We start from the raw sequence: 17,645 nt of genomic DNA, 5'->3' as shown, positions 1-17,645 counted from the left end.
TTTTTTTTAAATGAGCGTGATGAAACAGTGGAAGAGGTTTCCCAGAGAGGTGGTGGATGCCCCATCTCTGGAAACATTCAAGGTCACATTGGATGGTGCCCTGAGCAACCTGATCTAGTTGAAATGACTCTGCTCATTGAAATGGAGTTGGAGTAGGTGACCTTTAAAGGTCCTTCCAATTCAAACTATTCCATGATTTAAAAAAAAAGACAGAACAAACCCCAAACTACCATATTTTGCATATGATATGAGTATGATATGAAATTTCAAAAAAGATTTGGCCACAGTTTCATCTGGAATAGCCCTGGGGAAGCTCTGCAGCCAGCCTGATGGAGTTCACTCAAACGGAAAAAATAGGACATTCTCCTCCTGAATCACCAAATCTCCAAGAGATTGCAATGGATTCAGCAGATACCGCAGTCATAGAAAAACAGCTTTCATTGCGCTTCCATAGTGTGTTGTAAGCTCTCTAGTATCTTCTGAATAACACCAAGGAAAAATAGAAAGACTACCACTGACCATGTCCACACTGGAATCTCTCCATGAAAGAGAATTCAACAGCATAAAGGGAGTATGAATTAACTTCTCCTTTGATTTTGCAAGCAGTTGTGGATGAGAGTACTGATCAGCACTTCTCCTCTAACCACCTTCTCTTGATTGAAAGTTGTATGAAATTGTTACCAAAGAAGAGTGTTGGAATTGCAAGAAATCCATTACAGATTTTCTGGTCTATAAAGTATAACCAAAGATGCTGCACTATAAACAGCAGTTCCAATAACTATTTATCCAACTGTTTTACAGTGTCAATGCCGAATGCAGTAACAGAAGTTGTTTTGTGTAGAAGTTTTCATCCTCATGTTTTGAGGTTTATTCCTCATGGCATTAATCTTCTCTCATATAGTATCTGATTCTGATGAATTCATAACACTGCACATAGTGATTCAAGAGGAATCTTGTAATATCACAAAAGAAAACTCATACCTTGTAAAATCAGTCCTTCACTATTGGATCCTAATTAAAGATGGAGTGTTTGTGTGGTCCCACTTCTAAAATATGTTGGTTTTTTCTGAAAAACTGCTTCTGAGCTAAATTCAGCAGTTCAGACCCATTTTTGATTCTTATAAATGAAACTAATTATGTAATATTTGTCTCACTTTAATAGATAAAATATTCAGGTCCATTAAACATGCATCTTTTTTCTTGCTGCTGGTCAAACAGCAAGAACAGCTGTCAGCTCCCTTCCTTCTCCCCAGAGCAGTCTCTGCAGGGTAGGACAAGTTCTCTTATCCTCTCCCATTTGATTCCCTGTCTATTGCTTAAAGGATTGCAAACCTGATGATTAGATCAGAGTGGATCTGGATACCAGAGTGGAACTGCCATAGACTGTTTACCATGCTGGCCTAGTATATTGGGTAAAAGGCTCAGTATAAAAAACCATACAAATAATGTAAAACTGTTCCTTGTAAATTTCTGCAACATTTGTTGCAAGTTATTGAAATTTACTCTGCCTAGCCGATTGGATTAGCAAAGCAGTTAGTGCTTTCAAATTCTCCTCATGGTCAGCAATTTGCCACTGGACTTAGGCTATTCTGTTACACAGCTGAAAGATCTATGGTATGAACAAGAATATTGAAAACACCACAAGTGAAACAAAGTGTACAAAAACATACCTCAGCTAGTGGTGGCACTCTGATACCTATGCATCTTAAATTTCCATTGATGTTAGAAGAAAGATTTCAGGTAAATGCAGGACTAGTCTTATGAAATTACTTACAGGGTAGTTTATAGCATTTTTTAAAGTGAAATTCAATTTAAAAAAAGAGAAAAAACTTGACAAATTAAATAAAACCTCACAGCTTTTTTTTTCCTTGCTGAAAAATCACCAATAGAAACAAAACCATGTTACAGTGTCTTCATGAACTTTACAATGGTAAAAGATGATACATTGTAATATAACATCAAAATTAATCTCATCATTATGAGTATGCCTTCAATCATTAAAATATGTTTCTCTCCAGTCAAAAAGAAAAAAATAAACCAATGAATGGATGAGATCTGAGCCATGGCAATATAACTCTCCATCTTAAAAGACTATAAATTATAATATATAAAACTATTTTATGCTATCAACATGTGACGTATTTTTGGATGAAAATGTTCTTCTGTCTGGAGGCCCACTATGTGTGTAGAAGTTCTAAACAAACATTAGGAATTTCACCACTAGAGCTGTGTGAAACTTAAGTTTCCAATTGAAAAATAATCCCTTGGTTTTTTCTAATTCAGATTTTTTTTTAAATTCTGACTTTGATTTTTTTTCCTTGGACTATCATGATGAATTACAATTCAAAGTGTTCCCGCGACAAAAAAAATCCCACAACACCCCTGCCCCTCCAAAAAACCCTCCAAACACTCAAAGATAATTCAACCTTATTTAACTTCCCAATTTTGCATGTGTGTGAAAGTTTATACATTTCACACTGAGTACATTTTTGCATTCAGCACAGATTTGCCACTGTATGAAATTCATCCCAAAATGGTCAAAGTGACAAATTACAAGTGCTTTATGATAAGTGCCCCATTTTCATTAAGCATAACGGATACTTTTTCCAGAAGTGTGCATCTTGGCAAATACCTTTTCTGCCTCAATTCTTCACCCCCAGGGGGCCACTTTTAGATTCAAAATTAAGTACACAGCACCTTGATGGCTTATTTCTGAGAAGTTCCTCATTTAGTCAATAGTATCCTATCCCATTATATATTGAAAATATGCAAACTTGTCAAGCTTTAAACACTTCTGTGGCAAATATTTCTTATCCAGCTCATCTGAAAGATTTATGAAAGCAGGTTAAATTTAGGTTTTAGTTCCAATGTTCCATACAGCTCTTACTAGAATATACAGCCATCATTTTGGATTCATTCCTTTGGAAACTGATTGTACATATTCAAGTCTAAATTCTGACTAAGAAAACATCTCCCAGTAAAGCTTCACTGACTGCATACTTTAGAAACAAGTCATTCAGCTTTCCAGGCTAGAGGGCATCATTCACTGCTGAGGTGGCTAAGTACACTGCTCTGCAGAGCTAAGACAAGGTCATCATAATTCTACTCCACTCGTTATCTACAAGAAATTACATTTTAAAGCACTGTCTGGCAGAAGTGAGAGTCTGCCTTCCGATGGAAATGCTAAAAATTTATCCCTATTCCAGTTTACCTTATTGACATCCATTCGCAACTTCTCATTATTGGCACTGGCAGCTTTTTCTGCTGCTTTCTTTTGACGCTGAGGTCCCCTGCCGAAGAAGATGTAGTTGACCAATGCATACTCCAGCAGAGCCATGAAAACGAAGACAAAACATCCCATAAGGTACATATCAATGGCTTTCACATATGGAATTTTGGGAAGAGTCTCTCGAAGATGGGTGTTAATTGTTGTCATTGTGAGCACAGTTGTGATTCCTGGAAAAGAGAATTGACAAGTCTAGTGATTGAAATAATTTTAATTTTCTAGAATAATAATTCATACTATTCAAATGCTAGAGTTTAAAAATATGGGGTTTTTTCCCCTGGTGGATAAAAGGTATCTCTAACCTCTATCAGTATTCATAGTATCCTAGAAAGGCTTGGGTTGGAAGGGATCTTCAAAACCATCTAGTACCATGGGAAGGGAACCTTCCATTAGACCAGGTTGCTCATAACCCCATCCACCCTGGCCTTGAACATTTCCAGGGATGGGGCAGCCTCAACTCCAGGCAGCATGATCCACTATCTCACTACACTCACAGTGAAGAATTTCTTCCTAAAAGCTAATCTAAATCCACATGCTGTCAGTTTAAAGGCATTCCCCTTTGTTCCAAATCCCTCTCCAGCACTCTTGGAGCCCTTTTAGGCTCTCAAAGGTGCTCTAAGGTCTCCCTGGAGCCTTCTCTGCTCCAGGCTGAACAATTCCCACTCCCTGTCTTCATAGAGAGAAGTGCTCCAGCCACACAATTATCTTTGTGACATTTCTCCAGCCTGTCAAGTTCCCTCTGGATGTCATCTCTTCCCTCCAGCATGTGGACAGCTCCACACAGCTCGGTAACTTGCAGAGGATGCCCTCAATCCCACTATCCGTGTTGCTGACAGAGATATTTAGCAGCACCAATCCCAACACAGACCCCTGAGGACACTTGTCACTGGTCTCCACTTGGACATCAAACTGTTGACCACAACTGTTTAGGTGCAACCATCCAGCCAATTCCTTATCCACTGAGTTGTCCATCCAACAAATCCATGACTATTCAGTTTAGAGAGAAGGATCTCAGGCATAACAGTGTCAGATGCTTTGCACAAGCCTAGGTAGATGACATCTGTTGCTCTTCCCTCATTCCACCATTGTTGGGACCCTGTTATAGAAGGCCACAGATTTTGTCAGGTACAACTTGCCCTTGGTGAAGCCAGGTAGGCTCTCATCAATCACCTCTTTACTTTCCATATGCCTTAGCATAGTATCCAGGAGGATCTGCTTCATGACCTTGACAGGCACCAATGTGAGACTGACAGTTCTGTAGTTCCCCAAGTTTTCTTTTCTTCCCCCCATCTTGAAAAGGGGGGCTTTACTTCTACTTTTCCAGTCAGTAAAACTTCACCAGACTGCCACGGCTTCTCAAATATGATAGAGTTTTAGTCAGTTCATTTACCAGTTCCCTCAGGACCTGCGGTTGCATCTTATCAGGTCCCATGGACTTGTGCTTGGGATCCTCAGGTTCCTTAGATGGTCTTAAACAAGATCCCTAAAGCAGGTGGTTCTTCATTCTCCCAGTCCCAGCCTTTGCCTTCTGCAACTTGGGCAATGTGTCTGGAGCACTTGTCCATGAGAGCAAGGCATTAAAAAGGCATTCAGTACCTCAGTCTTCTCCAGATCCTGGGTATCCAGGCCTCCTGTTTCCTTTCAGAGAGGACTCTCATTTTCCCTTATCATCTTTTAGTACTGAGGTACCTATAGGAGCTTTTCTTGTTGCCTTTGATGTCCCTGGACAGATTTAGCTCTATCTCAGGGCGTTAGTTTACCTAACCTGATCCCTGGCTGTTCAGACACTTTTTGTGTATGTCTCACAGGCTACCTGACCTTGCTGCCACCCTCTGTAGGCTTCCTTTTTGTCTTTGAATTTTTTCAAACACAAAAAGGAACATCTTGTTCAGTCCTTATCTTGGACTTGGATTTTTTGCATAGCATAAAAACCATTACACCTCTAATAAATTGAGCTCAGTCAAACAAAGAGTAGTTGGATTCCATAAGCGTATTTTTAACCAGCTAAATTGCTACTTTCTGTAATGAGTCTCAGTTAAAAATTACAGGCTCCAGTCACTGTTATCTTACTTTCTTCCAGCATTTTCAGGATGTCTGCAGTCTCAAATTCTTAAGGCAAAATACTACACAGAAAGGTCTGGTAAAACTCAGGTGTATTCTGTAACATTAAAATGTCAAATTCTCAATGGCATATTTTATGGGGATTTACTTATTTTAGTTATACAAGTGCTGTACTGGCAGGAATCAGTCTGATTCAGACAAAATTTGCAGTAGATACAGATATTTATTTTTGTAACAGGCCCGTTATGATGAGGGGCACAGAATAAACAAACACACATGGGACTAATGATGAGATATACCAATACTCTAGAGATTAATTAGGGAAACAGTTTTGCTTTTGGAATGTAAGGTAACAGTAAGGAAAAAAATAATCATAGACTCTTACAATCGTTTAGTTTGGAAAAGACCTTTCAGTGCATTGCATCCAACATTTAACCCAGCACTGCCAAGTCCACCACTAAACCATATCCCCGGGCACCACATCTACACATCTTTTAAATCCGTTCAGGGATGGTAATGCCACCACTTCCTGGAACAGCCTCTGCCAGGGCTGGACAACCTTTTTGGTGAAGAAATTTCCCTTAGGATCTAATCTAAAACTCCCCTGGCATAACTTGAGGCCATTTCCTCTCGTCCTTTCACTTGTGACTTGACAGAAGAGACCAACCCCCAGCTGGCTGCACCCTCCTTCCAGGGAGTTTTAGAGAGTGAGAAGGTCCCCCCTGAGCCTCCTTTTCTCCAGGCTGAGCCCCCCACAGCTCCCTCAGCTGCTCCTCATCAGACTTGTGCTCCAGACCCTTCCCCAGCTCTGTTGCCCTTCTCTGGACACACTCCAGCCCCTCAATGTCTGTCTTGAAGTGAGGAGCCTCACTTTTGAGATTTGAGGTGCAGCCTCCTCCCTCAACGTAAGGACAAGTGAACTATACAACCCTAGTAAAACTTTATTTAATTCCTGAAACGAAAAGCAATTTATAATCCATAACACAGTGCTGAATGTGTGTTCTGGACTGCCAGGGGCAAAAGCAAACTAAGTGCATTCTTTTCAGAGAAAAAACAAGCAGCAAAAGAACAACAGAATATGTTGAGACAATTAGGCTAATTTTGGTTACAATGATTATGTAGTTAGCTGATTCAGACATGAAATCACTTTAATTTTTATTTAAATTCTGATGATTTAAATGCTGATTCAAATAATACAAAGCTTAACAAGACAGACATTAAAAGATCTAACAGATATTTTTTTATTTTCAAATCATGCACTATCCACTAATTCAGAAGCTAGAAAAAGCATTCAGCTAATGCACACTGCATGAGATGTGTAAAAATGCCTACCTAAAGCAACTCTTGCAGCTGAAGCATCATAATTAATCCAGAAGGAAACCCAGGACAGGATAGTGATCAGAATGGAAGGCATGTAGGTCTGCAGAATGAAGTAACCAATGTTTCTCTTAAGTTTAAAGCTGAGAGACAGCCTTGGGTAAGCACCTAAAAGAGAATATTTGGTATGGCCATAATTTATTTGGATAATGCTTAAAAACATTTTTCTTTTCTGTCATTTTGGTTTTATTGTTTCATTCAACACAGAGTACACTCAGAGCTGAAAGATCCAGGATATTCAGCTGCAGAATTTCTACCAAGAATTGGTAATTACATAATCTTTTATGTTAAGGGTACAAGGATGCTCTAGGTGCATATCTGCTGGTAATCATAACATTCAACAACCAACAGCCAAAATACATGTCAGAGCAACAAAGCATAGAAATGCCTCTTCCCTGATAAACTGTCATATGCCAACTTTAGTGTAACCCTTATCCTAAACTTCACTCCAAGACAGGCAACACTTGTCTTTTGTCATGGGACACCAGAAATATTGTAGTGTATGAAACACCTGTTGATATGGGTGCCTAGAAATCATTCTTCAAGTCCCATTTCTGCTTGATTTTGAAGAATTTGGGATGTACAATCCTTCTATAGTTCCTTCAAAGATGACTTCTATCCATATCTGGAAAGTGAGTTTTGAAGATAATTTTTTTAACATACCTAATGGATTTCTCAAGTAGGTAGAAAACATCTAGAAACAGCACAATCCAACTCTTGCCTCTTTTGAACAATTTCATGTCACTGAAATACGTTAGTTATTTATTGTTTTGGTTTTTATTTCATGAAATCCAATCTGATTTTCTGGTCCTTCTCAGAAAGCATCTTTTCAGCCTTCAGAAAGTCATACACTTGCTAGAATAGGCTAAACTGAAAATCCCGGAACAAGCATTTTAAAGATTTTACATCCCCAACTTGGCAAAAGGAACATCTAAAAATAGGGAGATAAAGGTTCCTAAATTTCCTACATGCTGGGTTTTTACTTGTTGGGTTTATGGCACAGAGGTGTATAAGTGGCTTAATCCATTTTCATAGGAAAACAGAAAATGCAGCTCATTTGATGAGCCTTAACATGACAGATTACCATGCCGTCTTCATATGTTAATGAATGATGCCTTATACACTCGAGAAGCTGTAATAAAAACTGCTTTCCAAATTCACAGCTGCTGCTCTATTTTATTCCTGTTTCTAAAATTTTTGCTCCTCAGCTGCATACTAAGAATTAATCCAATTTTAGAGGTATTTAAAAGAAATCCCCTTTTAACTTCCCCTCCACAAACCTGTAGAGAAAACAACATTCTTGGTGATAAGCTTGTAGTCTACAATAGAGAACTGTGGCAGTTCGATCTTTGTCACTCCTGTGACTGCATTATCACCCCCACGCCAGTAAAATTCAATGTCATCTGTTGTATAGCCATCTATAAAAACAGGAATAAACAAGTGAGATACACATCTCTTCTGACATCATGGGGAACAGTTCATTAACTCAAGACATATAAAATATGTTTCTAAAATTAAACTATTTATAAGCATACAGACACAGGTCATTCCAAATATAACTTCAAAAGGCAATCCTAGGTGTATTTTAATATTTGTTTCATTTGTATTTTTTTAAAGATATAGTACATGAATGTATCAACAAAACAAACCTTTAAAACCAAATTAAGACTATGCACATCACATCTCTAGATAGCAACTATAGCAAATTCCTATAGTATGTTGGTTTAAGGTAACTTCTGATCCCAAGGCTGCATAAAACAGTATAAGTTTGCTGTAAGTTCTGTCCCTCAGCTGAAACAACAGCACTGGCAATGTTTAGTTTTTAGTTGTAAACACCAGCATAATTATTTTTCTAAAATGGCTTGAATGCAGTAAAAGACAGGTACATTCAGTGAGGTTTGTAAGAGGCCTTGTAAAAAGCAACTATCGCAGATGCAACAACACCCATCAGTGGCAAAAGAACACCCACAAGAAATCAACCAAAAAAAAATCCCAGCACCCAAAAAACCACCCCAGAATACAGAACATGTTCACACAGTCATAAAACATTTGCATGAAAAAGGAATCTGGGCTCCCAAATGGCAGCTGAGCCAAGTTGCAAGCTCCGGCGTTGGTGTACAGAAATGCTCATGAGACATCAGAAATAAATCTATTGCAAAATCAGGAAATAGGATATTCATTAATGTTTCATTACTCATTAATCTAAAGATTTTTGTTACCGAAAGTTGTAAATAAAATCAACTCAAACACAGAATAATGACTATGACATTTTTGCAAACTGAGATAATAAATACTGTATCTATAACCTTGATTTTAAGTTCTCATCCACAGACAAAGGACAAAATTGTATACTAAACACCATTTTAGAGTTCTTAAATACCACTGAATTTCAAGGAATAATGCAAAGAATTTATAAAACTGTTCCTGTGCATCATTAATTTTTGATAATCCAAGTAGAATCCAGGTGTACAGCATTAGCAGAAGGCAAGCAAGTTTGAAGACATGAACCAAATAATCTGCAAAAACACTGAAAAAACCATAAAAAAACCTATCTAATACACACAATTTTAAAAAGTATTTTGGTAGATACATTCCTATAGTATGTTGATAGCAATTCCAGAGTTTTGTATAAGTGACTCTTTTACTTTCCTGTCTGTCTTCAGAAAAGAGGCAGACAGTTTACTTATGTTTCCCTGCCTAGGAACACTTTATGTTTGTCAAGACTCTCTCTAGGCATACAGAGAGACAAATAAAATAAAATATAAAATAAAATAAAGATGAATAATTATATTGGCTGATCTTGAGATGTAAAAGCAACTTACTGTACTCCATGTTATGAAAAATAGAAAAGAACATCCTTAGAGAGTTTAGAAAGGTTAATATTACTTTGTTGGGAGTACCTATGTGACATTGTCCAATTTTGCCAATATTCTGACATCTACCCTGCCCTAGAACGCCAAGTTCCAGATTCTAATACCATTTACTGAACTTGGTGGGATTAATCAAGGTAATTGAGGTAACTAAACTGTTAAACTTCACAGCTAATAAATCAATATTTTATTTTTATTTTATTTCTGAAAAAACAAATGCTAAAATAAGTTTCAGCAGGGAAAAACCCCACCTTTCTTTATAAGAGAAAAAATGTTTATAAAAAGCCCAAATGGCTTTTTATTGATTATATTTTTAAGAATATCTGTTAGAAGAACTTTTTTGTCCAACTGGCTATGAACAGTTTAGCCTTGAACTGTCTAATCACACCAGGGTTCACACAACAGAACTCCAGGATTTATATTCCAGCAGACTGCCAAATGGTTCAGCACTCCCTCTACCAGGAAGACGTGGTTCAGCTTCTCCCTGGATTCTCACAGGCTTAACACTAAGCAAACATTGACAACTACTTAGGAGAGAGGAATGCTTTGATACTCTCACCCAAAAGTTCAAACTGAAGATTCCAAACTCTGCAGCTCTGGGTGGCTTTGGGGAGAACTGAGCAGAATTCCCTGCTGCTTAAGGGACTTACATTGTGCAAATGCTAAGCTGAGACTGACCCAGAATGACAAGACTTGTTAGTAGGTATCGATAAGTAGAATTTCAGGAAGTCTCTTTAAGCTTTCATTAAAATACTTCTCTCTCTCTTCAAAAAGGATAAATTTTCCCATTCATTTCATAGCGTGGAGAAGGAGACAAAAGAATATTTCAGTCATCTGCACATGAATGGTCTTGTGTGCTGCTGAAGTACCCAGAGATAACTGGATATAAGTCAAATATCTGCAAAACATCTGCTAAAAGAGAGAACGGGCCTATTCATGTCTCTAGTTTTACAGTAAAGTTCAATTACCTGTGGCTGTAATAAACTCCTTCTGCAGGTATGTGGGATTCAAACCAACTCTACTTACAAGTAAAATTATTTAAAAATCAACCTAATTAAAGTAGTGATAAGCAGTCTAGAAAAAACAATCTGTGATTCTTGACAAGAAAAAAGAAGAATTAATAAAGCCAGTTCAATATTTCTAAATTATCAGACCACATGTTGGTAAAGTAGAAAGGAAAGCATACTAAACCCAAAAGTGTTCCAAATAATCTTCGCAAGAATATGAGTTTAGCACAGAACACTATTTGATTTAGACTGTAACACAACTGTTGGTTTACTACATATTAAATTGTAGCTCTGCTGCCAGCAGAGAGCATCTGATTGATTGCTTTTCCCTCAATCATTTATATATCATCATCAGCATGATTTACTTCATGTTCAGAAAGTTCAATTTCTCATTTCTGTCATGCATCACACACTGGCAGTCAACCAAATCAATACATTGTCCTGGTAATATGGCGGCAATCCTGAGAGAAGCAAAGCATTCTCAACGCCCATTAACAGGGACAGGGAGTTTATCATCGTGCATACATTGAGGAATGACATATGATGAAGCACTGTAGAGGAAAACCAAACAACTAGTAGGACATAAAATAAAAACCCCTTCCCCCAGAAACTATAAAAGCACCAATTTTTTTCCAGCCTATTTAAGAGAAGTCAAAAATAGGAAATTCTTTAAATACAAACAACCTAAAATGAAAGCTGCAGCATTACCGACTGAAAATGAAAATATTTAGACGCAAGACAATTATCAGAAACACCATAAAATGGAATAAAAGAGGCAGATTTTTCTGAAAAACTCGGGATTTATCAGGATTCACTGCCTCAAAATGCTGCAGTTTGTACATGACAGTCGGGAAATATTTTACATCTACAGATCTGCAGTGTGCACTGTGTAGGAATTCAAGTGGTCCACATTACTGATACTATGGCAGCACCTGGAGACTGAAGATAAGGCATCTGGTGATTTTTTGGAGGGAGGGGAAATGACAAAAACATGCAAAACAGTGAAAATGTGCCTAAAACAAAGGGAGGATTCTGAAGCCATGCCCTAACCTCTCTCTGCTCTGAACTTTCAGCAATTTGTGGGAGCTTGGGCAATGCATGTACACATCCTGCATCACCTCTGAGCTATGGAGAATCACTTCAGCATTGACAAGGAGACACAGGAGACAAAAGGATCCTGCTGGCAACTGTTTAAATCCTACCTCCAGCTGCTAAAGCTTATACAAATAAGTGTTCCTCTAGTTACATCCTCTATCTGTGATTCTGAGCATTGTTAGCATGGAATTATGATGAAGCACAGTTCAGCTACTTCAAAATTTTTGCTGAGCAGGTCTGGAGACTTGATGAAAGCTGGAATCACACCACCCCTCTGATCACCTGAGGTATTTGTCTTTGGTCACCAACACAAAACATATGAGAACTCGGTTTACAGCGATTTTGGACTTAAATACTATTACAAAGCAACCATTTGCAAGAAGAACACCATATACCTGGTGGAGAATAATAAAGTTGCATTATACACATGGCATTTTTGCGGAAAAAAAATACCACATATGTACATTGCTATATACAAAAATCTATGGACTCATAGATAGGGAATGAGTAACAAGCTATTTAATTTCTTCTGCTGCTATCAAATGGATTTTCTTTGCCTAGCCACTCACAATATGGTAGCTTCCCAAAATAAAGTGGAGAGAACTCATGTATGATATCGATACCCAAATGAATGCTTTGATTACAAATATATAAAATATTCTTATCTAGCAATTGTAAGACATTAATTTATATAAATGCAGGTCATAGACTTTCAGACTAATTGAAGAACTTGACATCTACAGGCCCCGCAAACTTAGATGAATGCTACAAAGAAATATTAAATTAAGTGATTAATCCTGTTTGTATAAGACTGTATAATACCTTTAGTAGCAATATCTATGCATTTCATATATTTTTAAATATAGAACCATTACTCCCTCCTTTTTCAAGATTTTCTTCAGCAGTTTTGCATTTACACAGAGTAAACAGCAAAATTACTTATAAAATCATAAGCAACATGCAAAGCGTATTTTGGAATTCTGAAACCTTTCAGATCACTCAAACTTGTTTCACTGCATCACTTCAGCCTTTACTATCCATTATTCATTCAAAAGCATAGTTAGAAAGAGCAAGTTAAAGTATTTCTTTGAATTTGCAGGGATGTTTAAAGCTGAGGTGCTGAAACCAGGGGGGTGATACAAGGGTGAGTAGGAAAAACAGAGTTTATGTGCCGGAGCAATTGGAAAAAATGTCAGAGCAACTGGAAAAAAGCATATCATACTTGTTTCTTTCTTCTCTTTCTCATCCCCTCCGAATTCTTTCTTCACAAAACATTAAAATTCTTACATTTCACTACAAAGGCTTTTTCTCCTAAGGCTCTGACGATTTGGATACAAAGAGGATGTACAATTTTCTGACTGCAATGAAATTCAATTGATTTTTAGATTAAATTGGCAACACTTTCAAAAAACAATCATCTTCAAGTTGTACAAATTGCCTCTTACTGGGGAGTAGGGTGGGTCAAAGAAAGAGACAGAAATGTGATGCTGTAATAACTATATACAGCTATTAAAAAAAAGAAAATATCTTTTGATGAACAAGTGAAATAACAAAATTGATTCCAGGCCTTAGAGTAGGATTTTTATGGTGTTAGCAGAACCAAGTTTAATTTTCATGTATGTACTTCAGGCAGATTCTTGCTTATAAGAAGCCTGGTAGCTTACAGAATAGGTATCCTCGTGGAACTCATTATTTTTTTTCCCCCCTAATGATTTCAGGGAAAATCATCAATACTTTGGAGCTCTTCCTGCAAAATGTTTTCATAAATATATTTCCACTGCTACAATATTTCTAGGAAAAGAAAGAGAGATCAGAAACAAATAGGGAGAACTGTATCCGTGCAATAATATTCAAAAACATTTTATCTCCTAGAACACAGCAATTTCTTGCAATCTTTCTGCTTCCATAAGTTCAGTTATTCCCACCAGTATGAATGATCTAAAAAGTTTGTCGATTCAACACTGTGGAGATCCTGCAAGCCTAAAAGCTCCTCACCCAGCAGAGACAAGAGTTTGTGGAGCAGAATGTGCCTGGTGAAAAGAAGGTCATGGTGCCTGACTGGCAAAGAGAGGGTGCCATGGCATCAGAACCAAGTTCATTCTGGGACTCCAGGGAAAACTGGGTACTCTCTGGGTAGTCTGGAGCACAGATCTTTCCCACATCCTGCACACAAGAACACTCTTCATCTTTTTTCTTCTGATTTTCATGATCCTTTTGTCCTGCAGACCAAGTGCTATGTTTATGCATTAAATATATCCCAGAACACAATAAAGTACAACACATCTGGCTCAGTTTTATTTGTTTAAATGGCTAAAGTCCAGGGATTTCCATCACTATGGAAATCACATATCTAATTTCTGTAGGCAAACAAATAACATTAGATAATCGTGCATGTTTTATACAGTACACAGAAACATGCCATCCTCTATTTCTGCCACAGTTCGTACTCCCTAACCCACTTACTTCACTTAGCAGACGACCTTTTCTGAGGATAAGGTTGACAGCATTATGTCAGCACATTGATTAAGTCTGGATCATCTTGACAGTTATTTCAGTGTAGCATGGTTGACATTAAGCAAATATGTGAGGAAAACATGGGTGGCAAGAGTTGTCAACACAAAGTTAGAGCTAAACATATTTCTCACTTCCACTACTAATAAAATTATGAAGAAAAAACCCCTTAATCTGTAAATTTAAAAAAACAGATTAGTATACATTACACTTCTGCAGTAAAGTTTATTATTTCCTTATTACACATACCACAGAAAAAAAGGAATTCCTGAACACACAAGTAACTATGCAAGTCATGACAAATCTGTCCTAGACATAAAAGACGGGGGCAAGCTTAGTTTCATTTGCTATTAAAAGTGGACTATGGTAGAAAACTGGGAAACTCAATATTAAGAAGCCCAGGATAATGAACTATTTTCTTAAAGCTCAATTTTATTGTCAGCTACACAGAAGAACCAAGAAAGTTACTTTCACTTCTCATAATGGTAGATCTTCAAAGATGCAATAGGAAATTGCAATATGTAAACATGAAGATGATACCAATTATTGCTGAGGAAAGCAACATTTAGGCAGAAATAAATTTCTATTTAAATGTGAACTGCAGCTGATGTAAATAGGATAAAAATGAATACATCAATACTTAAGTGATCTATTTCAATGCCATTAAATCACAAAATGAACAGAATTCAAGTGAAAATAACCATTGAGAAAAGACAAGTGTGATCAGGTATAAGCAAGCAGTGGCCTTTTTTCCCAAAGAAATCGACAAAGTGAAAATATAAATTATTTCCTATGTTTAAAGGCTTAAGATTTTACTACATCATTCACAGCTATTTTCTTACGCATTTCAGTCAATGAAAGCAAGTTAAACAAAAAATAAATATCTTCAATATCACACTGGCATCAAAAATTGCTTACAGGAAAACAAATATTGTTTACCCTAGTTCGTGAGATTTAATCTCTATCAGAGACAAAGCATGTCCCAGAAAGCTGAACTGTGAGATCCACACGGAAGAGCAAACTTGGAATGCCAAGAGACTACTCAAGGTCTGTTTGAACCTTCTACCATGCCCAAACCCTCCAGTTTAAGGAGAATGATAGTGCATGTGCTTTAATAAACATGGCTAAAAATGTTCAACTGAACAATTCAGTAAATGAATGATGCCTCTCATATATTAACTGGATTATTTTATAAAGTCCATAAATTTGCATGGGCAGTCTCATCATTCCAACAATCAAATATGAAATCTCTTCTGTGTTTTCAAATGAGGGATATGTATAAGTAATCATTCAAATAGGAATGTGTTCTTTTGGCATAATATTAAAGCCAACTAGGGTGCAGAGGGAACAATTTTTTGTACTTTGAAGCATATATATATATATATACACATGCTGAGTTTTTCAACTGTATTCTGAAAAGATATTTTAAAGATTGATGGAAATGTCTTAACCCTCAACTCTGTGTAAAACTGAACACTGTTTCTGATCTTTGGAAATAATTGTTAGCAACTGTCTTCTACTTTTGAAAGGCCATATTTCAGGAACAGAACTTTTATAGTAAAATGTACATCCACACTGAGTGAGTGTAAATGACAAATTATTTTCTCCTCTCTCCCTTCAGTAAGGACAAGGCTCAGGTAGGGAAAACAAATACTTAAATTTGCACCCTACCATGAATTTCATCACTGCAGCCTGTACTCATCTTCATGATTTGAGCTGATTCCTATACTTTTATCTTATTTGACTACATTAACTAATTTATGCATAGGAAAATTGCTGTCCAAAACAATTATATATGATCTGGAAATTATGAAGGCCATTGAATATCATTCTCTATACACAAACAAATCTCGCTATTTACTTATTTCTGAGAAGACTTAATGAAAAGACTCTGTATGCTGTTTGCTCTTTTATCTGATTTAAGCATTGGTCTTCTTGAAACTGGAAATAGAAATGAGGGGTATATCCAAACAAATGAATCAGCAAAGCATCATCTCCACAAGCTCAATTTTTAATACCTTAGATATGTAAGACCAAATGTTCAAAGTTTCCTGCAACCCACTATCAGCATACATTTTGAATGATGATGTACATTAAAAAAAGAGAGGAAAAATGAACAACATCTGGCAACCTTAACCTTATTTATAAAACTGCATTAATACTCCACTCTGCTTAATTATTCCATAGCTGTATTAAAAATACAAGGCCACAGGGTAAAAAAAGCAATTTGTAGAAGATAGCCCTTCTGGTTTTGCCTGTGCCATTTTTTCAACTTAGAAAAATATTTATTCATTATGATATGTTAGCTTGCAGTGCAGTGTGAGGTAATAATATTCTGAAATATTATTCCATCTTTGCCTGAAGGACATCACAGTATCTAATACACTTCTACTTTTAGGTAAAGATCTAGTTATGAAGGTTTGGGAACATTGGTCTCATAGACTGTCCAGCAGGAACATGCTAAAACCTGTTATTACCAAGAGTGAAACATCATTAGAATGTAAAAACCCCCACAGATTTTTACACATGTAAAGGTTGGGTTTGGACACTTAACTGAACCTGCAGAAATTAATTTTCTTTTAGTAATGAGCAAGCTATAATGAATGCTCCTTCTAAAGTCACCCACATATATAGATTTGGGAACTTTTTCTTTCCTATCTGGATAAGTCTTCTGTCATCTACAAGTTTTTCAAGGATAATTACATGTACCTTTGATGTGGAGAACTATTTATACAGTACTATGTGAATGAAGTTTATAGGAACTTTAATTATAGACCAATATTGTTAGAACTACATCATTATTTTCTAAAAATTGCAATAGTCCTGTAGCATTTCTAGATGTCCTTCACACAGCCTGGTTGGTATCAGAAACCACATTGCTGCCTCCTCAAAATATTTTAGTGGGAGAGCTGTATGCCTCAAGGCTGAGAGGACTTTCCTGCAGGAAACCCTGTCGTGGCACCTCTATCAGAAAAGACAGCACATGTTTGTTGGCGGTATCCCAACTACTTTCCTAGGATGTTGAAAGAGCCCAGAATAAATTCTTTTGACACCCAACCCTCCAGCTTTTAGAAAAGGTATATATAAAAAAATTATTTGGTGGTTAACAAGATGCTAATGGTTGTGGATGGTTATGCACAACCATCAACAACAACAGCAGTCTTGGGGCCCTCCCCCTGCCATCTGGTCCTGGGAGAGGGGCCCTGAGGGCACAGACACGGGGTTTCCCTGCCCCTGGTCAGCCTCGTTCCCATTGGTTGGTTTGTGTTCCCTGCGTGGGCAAGGACCCTCGGGTCCTGTGATTGTAACAGTTCCTCGGCAGAGCCCCGGCCATGCGGCTGGAGAAATAAACATCTCTCTGAAACATCTATCAAGAATCGGTCCTTATATATTCTTTCCACGGGCCTCGTTGTCTGATACATTGTGTTGCAGTATCTG

The 17,645-nt window shown here is 37.2% G+C and overlaps 1 protein-coding gene across 3 annotated transcripts in view; it reads right to left on the bottom strand.

Annotated features, from left to right (window-relative positions):
• Positions 1-17,645, bottom strand: part of GABRB2 (gamma-aminobutyric acid type A receptor beta2 subunit) — a 154,689-nt gene that overhangs the window by 19,867 nt on the left and 117,177 nt on the right. For all 3 annotated transcript variants that reach the window (XM_017737476.1, XM_008636144.2, XM_008636145.2), the window contains 3 exons: positions 8,005-8,142; positions 6,680-6,832; positions 3,212-3,456 (listed from right to left, as the gene is read on the bottom strand). In XM_017737476.1, the coding sequence (XP_017592965.1) occupies positions 3,212-3,456; positions 6,680-6,832; positions 8,005-8,142 (536 nt within the window). The remainder of the gene's footprint in view (positions 1-3,211; positions 3,457-6,679; positions 6,833-8,004; positions 8,143-17,645) is intronic.

This window comes from Corvus brachyrhynchos, unplaced genomic scaffold (assembly GCF_000691975.1).
Source record: "Corvus brachyrhynchos isolate BGI_N302 unplaced genomic scaffold, ASM69197v1 scaffold16, whole genome shotgun sequence".
NCBI classification, from domain to species: domain Eukaryota; kingdom Metazoa; phylum Chordata; class Aves; order Passeriformes; family Corvidae; genus Corvus; species Corvus brachyrhynchos.
This window is presented reverse-complemented; position numbering and strand designations above follow the sequence as displayed.